The 13401-nt window shown below is 47.2% G+C and overlaps 1 protein-coding gene across 8 annotated transcripts in view; it reads left to right on the plus strand.

The window, feature by feature from the left end:
* SRGAP2 (SLIT-ROBO Rho GTPase activating protein 2) overlaps nucleotides 1-13401 on the plus strand; it is a 102080-nt gene that overhangs the window by 35100 nt on the left and 53579 nt on the right. For all 8 annotated transcript variants that reach the window (XM_068173151.1, XM_068173153.1, XM_068173158.1 and 5 more), the window contains one exon: nucleotides 6528-6690. In XM_068173151.1, coding sequence (XP_068029252.1) covers nucleotides 6528-6690 — 163 coding nt within the window. The remainder of the gene's footprint in view (nucleotides 1-6527; nucleotides 6691-13401) is intronic.

The following is a 13401-nucleotide window of genomic DNA, read 5'->3' on the forward strand; positions in this document are numbered from 1 at the left end:
TAAGGCTGCTGGGTGTGTGGCCAGTGTTGGTCAGCAGTGGCACAGGTCAGGCTGGCCATGCAGCACTTGTGTGCTGGCTGTGCCAGTCAGGAGAGTGCCAGAATGCCACAGGGCTCCATGGGGAAACAATTCCCATTGTAACCACCTGTCCCCAGTGCTGCTCTGCCTGAATCACAGTGAGTATCCTGGCTGGCATCTCTTGTGGAGCTGCTGGGGCTGGAATCCCATTGGGAGCCCCCCATTTGATCAAAGCCAGCCATCAGCTCCCTGCTCCTCAGGATTACATGTCTGGGAGAGGAGCCTGCTCTGTAATTGCCTGGCTCTGACCCTATAAATACCCCATAATAGCCTGCTCTCCCCAGAACCTGGTAATTATGTCGGAAGGTACTGTATCATTGCCTGCCTGCTCCCCATGGCACATCCCGTTTTTAGATCTCCTGACACGGAAATCTGTCAGGCAGCCACCCTGTAATTTGCATTTTCCTGCACTGCAGCTATTGTGGGATTGCCCACTTGCTCCCACTGTGTTCCTTCAAGGGAATGCTCCCCAGGGCAGGAGGCTTGGGGCTGAGCCCTGGAATTGAAGTGTGTGGATTCCTCCATGCTGGAAAGAGCAGGGTGGGAGGTGCAGGCTGCTGTGGGGCTTCCCGAAGCCCAGAGAGGTTTATTGTCCTTTATGTATTTTATTTTTTTTCGCCCCGCTGTAGATTTGATTGCAAGGACAGGAATGGAAAAGAGAGTTGTTAGAGTGAATGTAGGCAGCAGCACTGCTCTGAATTGCAGAGCCAAAACATTCCCCAAGTTTGTGTTGGACACAGAAGCCATTCCCTGTTTCTGGGCGCTCATTCATGTCAGTAATTCCTGGTAGGTTGTGTGTTGTTAATGGGGAATGGGATGCAAGTACTGGAATGTGCAAAAAAGGAGTCATTTTCTTGGGAAAGGTGGGCAAAGCTGTGTGCCAGATTTGATGGACACGGCCATCAAATGCCAGCCAGATGGCTGGGTAAGAGTTGATCAGGTGGCCACGTTTGCACTGAATCTCAGGATGGTTTGAGTTGGGAGGGACCTTAAAGCTCACCCAGGACACCTTCCACCTTCCCAGGTTGCTCCAAACCCAGCCTTGGACCCTTCCAGGGATGAGGCAGCCTCAGCTTCCCTGGGTAACCTGTCCCCGTTCCTCACAGGAAAGAATTTATTCCCAATTTCCCTTCTAAACCTGCCCTCTGTCAGTTTGAAGCCATTCCTCTTGTTCTGTCCCTCCAGCCCCTTGTAAATCATCTCTCTCCATCTTTCATCAGCTCCTTCAGGTGCTGGAAGGGGACATTTAGGTCACCCCAAAGCTTCTCTTCTCCAGCCTCTGCAAACCCAGATCTCTGGGTCTCTCTGCAAACCCAGATCTCTGGGTCTCTCTGCAAACCCAGTTCTCTCAGCCTCTGCAAACCCAGATCTCTGGGTCTCTCTGCAAACCCAGTTCTCTGGGTTTCTCTGCAAACCCAGTTCTCTCAGCCTCTGCAAACCCAGATCTCTGGGTTTCTCTGCAAACCCAGTTCTCTCAGCCTCTGCAAACCCAGATCTCTGGGTCTCTCTGCAAACCCAGATCTCTGGGTTTCTCTGCAAACCCAGATCTCTGGGTTTCTCTGCAAACCCAGTTCTCTCAGCCTCTGCAAACCCAGATCTCTCAGCCTTTCCTGCAGGAGAATTTTCCACGTGGGTTTTGAGCTGGAGGTGGCCGGGGCTGGGCTGAAAGGGTGCCCTGCACTGCTCAGTTTGAAGCTTCACTGGAGCATCTTAAGATGATTTACAGGGTAGGTGTGTGTTATCCTGGTCTGATGTCTCTGAAGAAGGGGAACAGATTGGTTTAGCCAGGGTGACACAGGAGTTGATGGCAGTTGGATAAAGCCCAGGTTTTACTTGCTTTTAACTGCTCTGCCATGGCTGTTAGACCTCACTGTGCCTCTTCTCTGTTAAAAATGGGTTGTTTTTTTTTCAATTAGGCTATTAAAGGGAATAGTCATACACAATATTTGGTGTATATGGTATATAAATTTCTCAGCATCTGATGATACCCTTTCAGAGCCCAAGTCTTGCAACCGTGGTTGCTGCAGGAGCTTGTTTGTCCCAGGTTTGGTACCTGAGGTGTAAATCAGAGCATCCATCTCACAGATGGCTCTTGGGTCTGGGGGTGACTTCTAGCCCCCAAAAAAAGGCTCTGTTCCCTTGCACTCAGACCCTGGGACCTCCAACCCCAGCCTTCAGTTCTCTTATTTCATGTAATTTTTGTCCTGGAGGCATTTGCCTATTCAGATCATCAGTCAACAATATGAAAACCATGGCAAATCTTGAGTGATTGCTTTTGAGGGAGAAAATGGAAAAAGAAAAAATAAGGGAAAAAAAAAGATGACGCTATTTTAAGGCCACATTTTAAGTCAAGATAATCTTTGGAAGCAGGATCCTGAGTAGCAATTGTCAGCTGGAGAGCTGAATGTCCAGGATATCCCAGCATGAAATTCAGATGCCTTTCTGGCAGCCTTTGCCTTGAAGTAGAAGATGAAGAATAAGTCTGGCAACCTTCAGGCTGAGCACTTGTAAACAACAGATGTTCATAACTGGAATCTTTTGGAAGAGAAGGGCAGGGAGCAGCATGGATGTCCATGCTTGTAATTCTCAAAATTTGCAGTCAACACTGAGCTGTTTCAGGGAAAATCAAATGTGGATTTGAATGAGCAGCTTTCAGAGAAGCTGAGCTTTAATTTTCCTGGAAGTAAAATGATTTCTGTAAAGCACGGTTGGTACAGGTTGTGAGGGAGGAATTGACAAAAGCATTTGGGTCACGTGGGCTTCACTTACATTATTATTATTAATAATAATAAACATTGCCATGGGCTATTTTTGTGGTCCTTTTCGCTGAAACCGAGTCCTGCACACTTTATTCTGAGCCTGTCAAATAACCCCATTTGGAAGCTTTTTGTAAGCATTAAACATTCATTGATTCAGTAACCTCCCTGACTGCAGAGCCGGGGATACATGACCAGCAGAAATGGATGTGAAAACCTCAGGGAGGATTTTTGTGCTGTTTTTCATCATCTCAGTGATGCCAGTCTCACACCACATTGCTGTGATTGTGGCCTCCCTTGCCAGAGCACACTGCAGAGGACAGAATTCAGAGAGGGTTGCAAGAGTATTTAGAGGAACAGTTGAATCTCTGCTCTCACACTTGGCCTGGCTCCAGCTCTGGGGGTTTGCAGAGTTGGCTGTCCTGGGATGCACCAGCTTTGGAAAAGCCTGTAGGACACATCCAGGGAAAATCTGAATATTCTGGGGAGATCAGGAGTTGGAACAGGAGGCTTCAGGTGTTGTGTTAAACACCTCATTCACAGCAAGGATGGCCAGGGAGTTTTCTGTTGCCGTGGACAGTGGGACGTCCCTTGGAGAAGGGCCCTTCACCAGGACAGGACAAGGAGTGATGGGTTCAAACTGAGAGGGGAATTTGGGTGAGATATTGGGAAGGAATTCCTCCCTATGAGGGTGAGGAGGGCCTGGCACAGGGTGCCCAGAGCAGCTGTGGCTGTGTTCAAGGCCAGGCTGGACAGAGTCTAGCTCTTCAGTAATATTTTCATTCTCATCTGACTCATTCCTTCACCTTGTGCTCCTTATGGAAACACAGGGTTCCTATTCCTGGTTTGTGGGTGTGGGTTTAGGTTATTTTAAAAAAATTATTATTTATTTTGTTACTGGCTATTTTTTATTTGAATCTGTTTTGTAAGATGATTTCTCTCCTATTTCCTTGCAATGCCCAGCTCAGTGTCGCTGGCGTCTGTCGCTCTCCCCTGCCTGCCTCGAAGCAGATCAATCTTGGATTGCCTGCAAGTCCCTTGTATGAATGAGTAATTTAATTAAGATACTTGAGACTCAATCTTCCCCTATGATCTTTTTGAGATCCAGCTGAAACCTTTGAAGTGGAAGTTGCACAGGACCTGATCAAGATAACACCCAAGAAACCACAGGGCTTCATCGTTTGTGGTTCCCTAAAAAATCTGTGCACAGCTTCCTTTTCCTGCTCCCAGCCAGCCCCCATGGCTGTGATCTGCTGTAATTCAGGCTAACCTAAATAAACTCTCCACACTCACTATCACCACACCATCTTTACACCAGGAGAAGCAGTGCTTGAAATAAACCTGGATCTTGGCATCTTCTTCCTCTTCCTCCTCCTGCTCGTGGAGGAGGTTTGAATCAAAAAGTTGCTGTCAGTGTGAAGGCACCAGCACTGTGGGAAAGTTCATATTCACACCCTGAAGCTTTTGGGTTGATCTCATCAGTTTTACCTCTCCAGGGTGAAGGGGGACCCTGTCACTCTGCAGAAAGTGTGGGGATGGAGCTGGGGGTGGTTACAGCCATCAGGCCCTGGTGATATTTCCCTTCCCTTTTCCATCCCTCCTCTGTGGTGACATGGAACTGGGAGCAGAGTGCCTTTGCCAGCTCCTTTGAGGGTTGAAATGGTTAATGGGAGTCACGGTTTGCTCCCTGCCATCTGCTGTGGTGAGGATGAAGAAGTTCTGTTGTGAGCAGTTGAACTCCTGCTCCCTGTTGGGAAAACTGCGCCCATGTCCCACCCCAGGAGAAGCTGCAGCTCCAGAGGTGCTTTGAAAGTTAATGTGCGTGGACTTTTAAAGGATGCTTGGGAGGTTTGAAGCAACTCTTTCCTTTTCTGTTCCATTTCTGCCTTGAATATCAGCTTTTTGCTGATAGCAAATAATTAAGGAGGGGTTTTGCCTCCCTTCCTTGCCGTGAAAATGCTGGATCTGTACAAAAGCAAGAGCCTGTTCCAGCAAGGCACTGAAAGAGTTATTAAAACCAAGAGACAGCAAGAAATTAAAGGAGTTTAAAATGACAATCTGGCTGTGTGTGGCTTGAGCATCCTGAAGGTGACAATCCCAGCCGTGCACTGGGAGCTGTGGGGTTTGGGGTGATTTTCCCTGCAGGATGGTCTTTCATGTGTGACCACACCGAGCATGTCAACACCCATCTGGCGCCAGCAGACGCCCGGGATTTCCCTCACCAGCCTTTCCACAGGCTCCTGCTATCCCTGCTCTTTGCTGCCTTGGAATAGCCAGGGCTGCTGTGGCTGGGACAGCTGGGGTTTAACTCCCACTTAGCTCCTGCAGCTCTCCTGCTTCCCTTTGCTTGGGGAATCAGGGCTCTCCTGCTGCTCCCTGCTCCTTCCCCAGAACTCCTGCTGCTCCTCCAGGCTGCTCCTGGTGCTGATGGAGCAGGAATGGGGCTCTGAGGGGTTTTCAGGCAGGATTTTGGTCAGCTGGTGGAGAGTCTGGGGATTTTTTGTTCCTATATTTGGTTCCCAAACTCTTCATGGTGGCTGGGTAATTTTCACTTGTAGCTCTGCCAGCTTTGGAGGGCAGAGATGGAGTCAGTGGGTGAAGCAGTCTGGATCACAAGCTGCAGTCAGTCCTGAGCTTTCCAATTTTTTTTTTTTTTTTAAGAAAAAAAAGAAAATCAAGATCAGCTGTTCTGAAACTATTTATCTAAAATTATCTGTATTGCAGCACAAATCCAACTGCTGGTGTCATGAGAATTGTAATGAAACTCTGCCCTGGGTCAGTTTTCCCATTTCCCCAATGTTTCTTGCAGCAGAGATTGTCCTTTCAAGTGCAGAATATTCCCTTTTCAATGGAAATTAAACTGCATTTCTTTTAGGAGGAAAGAAATCTGATAGAGTCTTTTACAGTAATCAAGGCTTTGCATCACAGGTTTTACTCTTTTCTAGACAAATATTATTGTGCTGTGAATGACTGGTAAACAGAGCTGCAGAGAAGTAAATGCTGTCATTAAGGCTCCACCTGGATCTGCTGCTGGAGCACCCCCAGCTTTCATCTGGGGTGAAATGCTGCTCTGAGAGACAACTTATTAATTCCAATAAATGAAATGCTGACCCAAATAAACCGAGGTTCCTCTCCCCTCCCCTGCTGCCCTTTGCACTGCTCATTTGCTGGGTGCTCCAGCTGAAAGAAGGTGGGGAAAGTTCAAAGATGAGAAAATCAAGCAGCTGTTAGGAATGCTGCTGTCTGTGGCTGGGGACAGATAGAGAAGCCTTCACATAATGGGCTTTGCACAGGAGACACAGCAGTTTGTTTCCTATGCAGATGCTGTTTGGCTCACTGGATGCTTGAAATCTTTTTTGTTGTGGTTAAGACCCAAATGCTTGAGACAGGGCTGTGAAACCTTCTGTCAGACACTGGAGCCATCGCCCTCCCTCCCTCAGGCTCTGATTTATGCACAAAATCCTGGATTCAATGGGAAAAATTAAAGCCTGCACTTGGCACACTGCAGCTTCCATTTACAGCATCTGTTTGTTGGGGGACAAAAGCTCATGGCAACGTGGGGAAGTAGAACTGAGGGTGTATTTTCTGTATCCTCCTCTGCTCCTCAGCATCCCACCCACCCCACAGCTTCATTTACAGGTCCAGAGTCGTGGTAGAATCCTGTCCAGTTGTTCCTGTTTTGTGTCCTTGCAGGAAGGATCAGAACGTGCTGTCACCAGTGAACTGCTGGAACCTGCTGCTCAACCAGGTGAAGAGGGAGAGCAGGGACCACACCACCCTCAGTGACATTTATCTCAACAACATCATCCCACGCTTTGTCCAGGTCAGCGAGGACTCAGGACGCCTCTTCAAGAAGGTAACTGAGTGCTCCAGCACAGAATTCTTCTAAAACACCACTCCAGCTGTCACTTGTGGTGGATCCATTTATTGGGGGCTTTTTCCTCTTTGTGCTTGACTTGCCTTTGATTTTTTCAGGCATTTTCCCCAGTGTGGCCAGCTGAGATTTGTTGGTCTAAATTAAGCCTGTGTTTTTTTCTCCTCTTAGCCCGCTCCACAGTTTTGAATAGATGTTGAAAATGTAATTAAATAAGCAGAAACCTTCCAGTTCTTCAAGTCTGAACATTAGTCAAGAATAACTCTTTAAAGACAGAATTTTATCTGCCATAGAGAAATTGCTGTTAAAAGGAAAATTAGGGAGAATTCCTACTATGCTAGATAATAAAAGGATGTATTGTCCTTATCTGGCAACAGGAGAAAATGCAGCTGAGGTCTCTTGTTTGCCTTGCCCCCTTGATTTCCACCTGGGAAGGAAGGTGGGACAGTGTGGGAGGGTTTTCCTATTAGGAATCTGTTCTTGCAGTTAAAGAAACATGATCTGGAGGCTTTGGAAGTGCTGTTCAGGGCTGATGCCTGGTCCCTGCAGAGATTTGCCAATGGCTGCAGCATCTGCTGCTTCACATGCTGCAAGTCTTCACTTTAAAAAGCCATTTATTCCTCTTCCCCCTCTCCACCCCCTGCAACCTGCCCTGAGCTTGGGGAGTTATTTCTGCTCTTGCAAGGCCTGGAGAAGGGTGGGATTGTTCAGATATTTCTTATTTTCTGTCTGTTGCCTTAAGTGTAAAAAAACCCCTGTAAAAAGCAGCTTGTTTAGGCTGTTGGGAAATGAACAATGCTCAATATTGTGAAGTTTCATGTCAAGATGCACTTGAAGGAGCAGCATATTGTGTGTGTTACCTGGAGAGCAGGTTCCCTGTTCCAGCAGGGTTTTGTGGCTATGATTTTTCTGGGAGTGATGCCTTGGGAAGGCTGAGCTGGAACAGAGACTGGACAGAGCTCAAGAATAAAGCAGGGATTTATTAAGAGGCCTCAATGGATCCACCTTGGGCAGCACAGCCCAAAATGGTCACAAAATGCACAGCTGGTCACGGGGTCTGTCACTTTTATCAGTTCTGCTCCATTTGCAGATTGGAGTTCATTGTCCAATTCCAGCTTTAGCCCATGCAGTCCCATCCTGGTTGTTTTTCTCTCTCCAGCCCACGTTGTTTGTACTCTTGGGCCTGAGATCTGGATCATTTGTCCTTGGTCCCCAGCTGGAGAAGGAATTGTTTTGTCTCCCTGCTCTGTGCAGAGAGCTCACCACCCCATAGTATGAATCTCAGACCCACACACTAAAGCAGCACAGAACCTGAAAAACAGAAAAGCTAAACCTGAGGCATGAGCAGAACAAAATCTGTGCTGTTCCCTCTCTCCTGCCTGTCTCTTGAGTTTTTAATGGAGGATGAGAAATACATTCCACTTTTACATTCTGTTTCTCCTTGACTTCTTCATTTTTGTAAGTCATTGCCTGGGCAGAGGAGGAATCTTCTCCTTTTCAAGTAACGTCACACTGAGGCCTTTTTGACCTTTTAAAACTTTCTGGTAATTACATTATGGTTGATTAGATACTTACATGGGATTATTGAATGGCAGTTACTCTTCAATTCCTCTAATCCCTCCAAAGGAGGAGTAATCTCCCTGTTGAATTTCAACAAGGGCTGTGCTGGAGCAAGGTGGCCTGGAAAATGCCTTGGCAAAGCATTACTTGGAAATGGATATTATCCCAGTTTGGCTGGAAATGGCAACTTTATCTTCAGCCCCTTATAAAGCAGGGCAAACCCATGTTCATAGTTCATTTTGAGCAGCAGGACTAGAATAAAAACAAATAACCAATTAACAGCAAAATGCCATCTCTGGTTTGTTTCTCACAGGCCAAGGGCAAACTCCACATTAATATGTGCAAACAAAAGGCACAAATTGTTGCTAAATCCCAACTACTTCTTTGGCTGTTTGCCAGGAATACCAGCTTGGCTGAAGGCCAAATCAGGTGTTAGATTACAACTCCACTTGTGCTGGGTGGTTGAAACCAAAAATTGCATCCTCTGTTATCTGGTAGCAGCTGATAAATAGAGAAATTTGGCTGACGTGGACCTACTTGTGCTTTTTCACTCGAGTCTCTTCCCTTCCTGAGCTGCAAGAAGGTACAAAAGGTACTGCAGGCTAGGAAACAGATGAGGTGTGTGATTAAAATACTGCAAAGCAGCTTTGCAGCCCGTGGATTCAAAGAAATGTTACCCATTTATAACCCCCTTCAGTGGCACATTTGTAAAATATCCCCAAAGCAGCACAGAGGATGGCAGAGTACCTCTGAACTTCAGGCAAATGGGGCCTTTTTCACCTTTTTTTACCTTTTCCTGGGTTAAAAACAGGGACAGGCTGCTGGCAAAGCCAGGCTGCCTTGCTGTAGGTGTTGATGGGGAATCTACCAGCTTAAATTCGGGAGCTATTTAGGCTGGAAATAATGCCATGAAATATGGAGAGGACAGTGACACAGAGATCCTCATCTACTGAGGGAAAAGCAGATCTTGAGGCAGAAAATCCTTTATTTGGGCCGTTTTTGTCAAACCAGTGCTTTGTGTCATGCTGGGATGGAGCAGGTGAGGTGGGGAGGACAGGCAGGGAAAAAAGGAGGTGCTTGAGGTCCCTTTTGTCACTGAGCTCTTGAGCTGCTGCATCTCTGAGTGTGTGGAGAGCTTTTCAAAGGACAGAGTGCAGCTGTGATCAGGGCTGCAGGCAGCAGGGCTGCCTGGGTGAGATAAGGCCTGGGAAGGGAAGGGAAGGGAAGGAAAGGAAAGAGGAAAGGAAAGGAAAGGAAAGAGGAAAGGAAAGGAAAGGGGAAAGGGGAAAGGAAAGGGGAAAGGAAAGGGGAAAGGAAAGGAAAGGGGAAAGGAAAGGAAAGGGGAAAGGAAAGGAAAGGGGAAAGGAAAGGAAAGGAAAGGAAAGGAAAGGAAAGGAAAGGAAAGGAAAGGAAAGGAAAGGAAAGGAAAGGAAAGGAAAGGAAAGGAAAGGGGAAAGGAAAGGGGAAAGGAAAGGGGAAAGGAAAGGGGAAAGGAAAGGGGAAAGGAAAGGGGAAAGGAAAGGGGAAAGGAAAGGGGAAAGGGGAAAGGAAAGGGGAAAGGAAAGGGGAAAGGAAAGGAAAGGAAAGGGGAAAGAAAAGGGGAAAGGAAAAAGGAAGGGAAAGGAAAAAGGAAAGGGGAAAGGAAAGGGGAAAGGAAAAAGGAAAGGAAAGGAAAAAGGAAAGGAAAGGAAAAAGGAAAGGAGAAAGGAAAGGGGAAAGGAAAGGGAAAGGAAAGGAAAAGAAAAGAAAAGAAAAGAAAAGAAAAGAAAAGAAAAGAAAAGAAAAGAAAAGAAAAGAAAAGAAAAGAAAAGAAAAGAAAAGAAAAGAAAAGAAAAGAAAAGAAAAAAAGAAAAAAAAAAAAGAAAAGGATGGCTGTGCTCAGGTGGGGTTGGGCTCTTTCTCCAGGAACTGACAGAACCAGAGGACACAGTCTCCAGCTGCACCAAGGGAAATTTAGGTTGGATATCAGGAAGAAGTTTTTTACAGAAAGAGTGATGAAGTTCTGGACTGGCTGCCCAGGGAGGTGGTGCAGTCACCACCCCTGGGTGTGTTTAACAAAGCCTGCATGTGGCACTGGGTGCCAGGGTTTAGCTGAGGTGTTGGGGCTGGGCTGGACTCAATGATCTTTCAGGTCTCTCCCAACCTGGTGGGTCTGGGATTGAAACGTGTCCTTGTGGCAGCAAGGAGGGGAAAGCAGAGAGAGCTGGAGCAGCAGAGAGCCTGAGGTGAGGACACCAGCTCCACCAGCAGTGGAGGGGTTTGTCTCTTCAGGCTGGGGTGGAGAATGCTCAGGGTGAGATTCTCACATGGTCACTCTTAGACCCTTGGACTCTGCAAAGGGCTGCTGGTGGAGCAGGGATGGGTTTGTGTCAGTTTGAAACCAGTGGATTCCAGCAGCCAGTGGGGCTGCCTGCACTGCACACGGGCTTTCGGAGGGTTTGTGGTGGCACTTTTTGGGTTCCCAGCACCCTGGGAATCCTGGCTGTGCCTCACAGTGTGTGTGTGCTGAGACCAGGAGATATAGGTCATGTCACAGACCCCACCCCACCCCAGGGCTGTGTGAGGGATGGATGGATGGATGGAATCCATGGATGGGTGGATGAATGGATGGGTGGTGGATAGTGGGAGGGATGAGGGATGGATGGAGGGAGGGAGGGAGGGAGGGAGGGAGGGAGGGAGGGAGGGAGGGAGGGAGGGAGGGAGGGAGGGAGGGAGGGAGGGAGGGAGGGATGAGGGATGGATGGATGGACGGATGGACACAGGGATGGATGAGGGATGGATGGACTGACACAGGGATGGACACAGGAATGGATGGATGGATGGAATCCATGGATGGGTGGATGAATGGATGGGTGATGGATGGTGGGAGGGATGAGGGATGGATGGATGGATGAGGGATGGATGGATGGATGGATGGAGGGAGGGATGAGGGATGGATGGATGGATGGATGAGGGATGGATGGATGGACAGACGGACACAGGGATGGACACAGGGATGGATGGATGGATGAGGGATGGATAGATGGATGGATGGACGGACACAGGGATGGATGATGGATGGATGGGTGCCTGCCAGCCACTTCACAGCTATCTGTGCTGATAAGAGCCGCTGTGCTTTTTGCCAGAGCCAGCCCTGGCTTGCTGCTGGATGAACACTGTGTGTCAGCTCCTTTTGCCTTTGGGCTCTGTTTACTTCCCCGGGTCCCTTTTCCTGCAGAGCCTTGCCATGTCTGAGCTGTGTGCCCCAAATGTGGGTTTGGATTGGAAGCTCTCAGCTGAGGTGCAGGAATTCTTGGAGCATTGTACTTTTCCTACTTTTCCTTGCCCTTGTTTTGGTTTCTCCTGAGGAAACACTTTTAGGTTGCTGCTGCTCAGGGTCTGGCTGCTCTGACAGTCCTGAAGATGAATCCTGGTGCTGTCAGTGGGAATCTGGGATTTGTCTGCCCCCAGGGATGGTGTCAGTGCAATTCTGTGGAAGATAAATGGTGAAATAACCACATTTCCAACAAATAAACTGTGTGGGGGGGGTGGGGGTGAATTGTCCTAGTGACAAATAGTTCCACCTTGGGGAGGAGGTGATGTTTTCTTTTTTGGGCAGAGTTAATGATTTAGGGCTGGCTTTGGTGCAGGGCTAGAGTTCCCAGCCCTGGTGCCACCAGCGTTGCTATTCTGGTCACCTCTCCCTCTCCTGGAAAATCATCCTGCTTTGATGTCTGCTCCTTTTCATTCCTTCATCTCCCTTTGATTTCTCCTGCCCATCCTCCTTCAGCACAGCCCATTTATTTATTTATTTCTATATCTATGTATGTTTTTATATTTATAGATCTGTATTTTTTTCCACGCAAAATACTCTTCTATTTGAGCTGATTCCTGCTTAGATTTCCCCTTTTCCCTCTATCCCTCTGTCACCCTGTTTTTATATTTATATATGTATTTTTTTCCACACAAAATATTCTTCTATTTGAGCTGATTCCTGCTTTGATTTTCCTTTTTCCCTCTATCCCCTGTCACCCTCTCTATTTAATGTGACCCTTCATTTCTCTGCATGGAACAACCTTCCTGTTTCTTGCATGGTTATCAGGTTTCTTGCCTCCAGACGTATCTTTTGAGTGGGATCCCTTGGGATTATTTATACATGTATAGACCTTTGAGCAGCAGTCTCTTTAATTTGGTCTCTTTAATCACTCTTTCTGTGTTGTCTCTTTGAAATTTTCCTAGAAGCAGCCTGATAATCTTGTACAAATTGAAAGGGGAAAAAAAAAAAAAAAAAGAAAATTACCTTTTTTGAAAGAACGGACTGTGGAAGCCTCACTTTGAGCAGTGTCTGAACAAACGGATTATTTGACAGATTTTTACATATGGATATTGTGAAGTGGCTGGCAGATGTTAATGGGCAGAAAAGCAGATTTATTCTATGGGCAGAGGGGCCTCGGGACAGGCTGTGCCTCGAGCTGAGCCAGGTACCAGCTCAGCATCTGCCTGCCCTGCTGGGTTTCAAACACATTTTCTGCTCTGATTTTAGCTGGGAGGTTCCCTGGGCTGCTGGAGCTGGGACCTTTCCCTGCTGTATCCACTTAACTGAGGATATTTATGGGGAGAAAACCCTGTTTGGAATCAAGAAAACCAACCTGAGGATTTGAAATTCTCCTCCTGTTTAGCTCCTTTGATGGTGGGGAAAACCCCCAGTTTATCTCCTGGTACACTGCAGGGTGTTTGATGTGAAATGGAAAATCCACAATGAGTTGGTTAAAAGCCTTGCAGTAATCAAGGAAAAGGAATTATTAATTCTCTGAAGGGGTCTGTCATGACCTACTTTACAGCTCTACTGTGGCTCCTGCTGCTCTGGTACCAGAAAAATGACAAATCCTAAAGCACCCCACACATGGAAAAGCCACCACATGGCACAAGTGTAATGGTTAAAAAGCTGGGCGTTTGTAAAAATGTGTTTCCATCACGGTATAAATTTGTAAATATGCAAATGGCATGAGTAAAACTCTCACTGAGGTGCAGAGTTGGCACCTCTGTGCTACATCCCTGCTCCCCTCCTGGCATCCTTACCCTTACTCAGAAAACATGGCAATATTTAATGTTTATTCTCCACCTAGGCATGTTTAATTATTACTTTTAAAAAGA

This window comes from Anomalospiza imberbis, chromosome 26, assembly GCF_031753505.1.
Source record: "Anomalospiza imberbis isolate Cuckoo-Finch-1a 21T00152 chromosome 26, ASM3175350v1, whole genome shotgun sequence".
NCBI classification, from domain to species: domain Eukaryota; kingdom Metazoa; phylum Chordata; class Aves; order Passeriformes; family Viduidae; genus Anomalospiza; species Anomalospiza imberbis.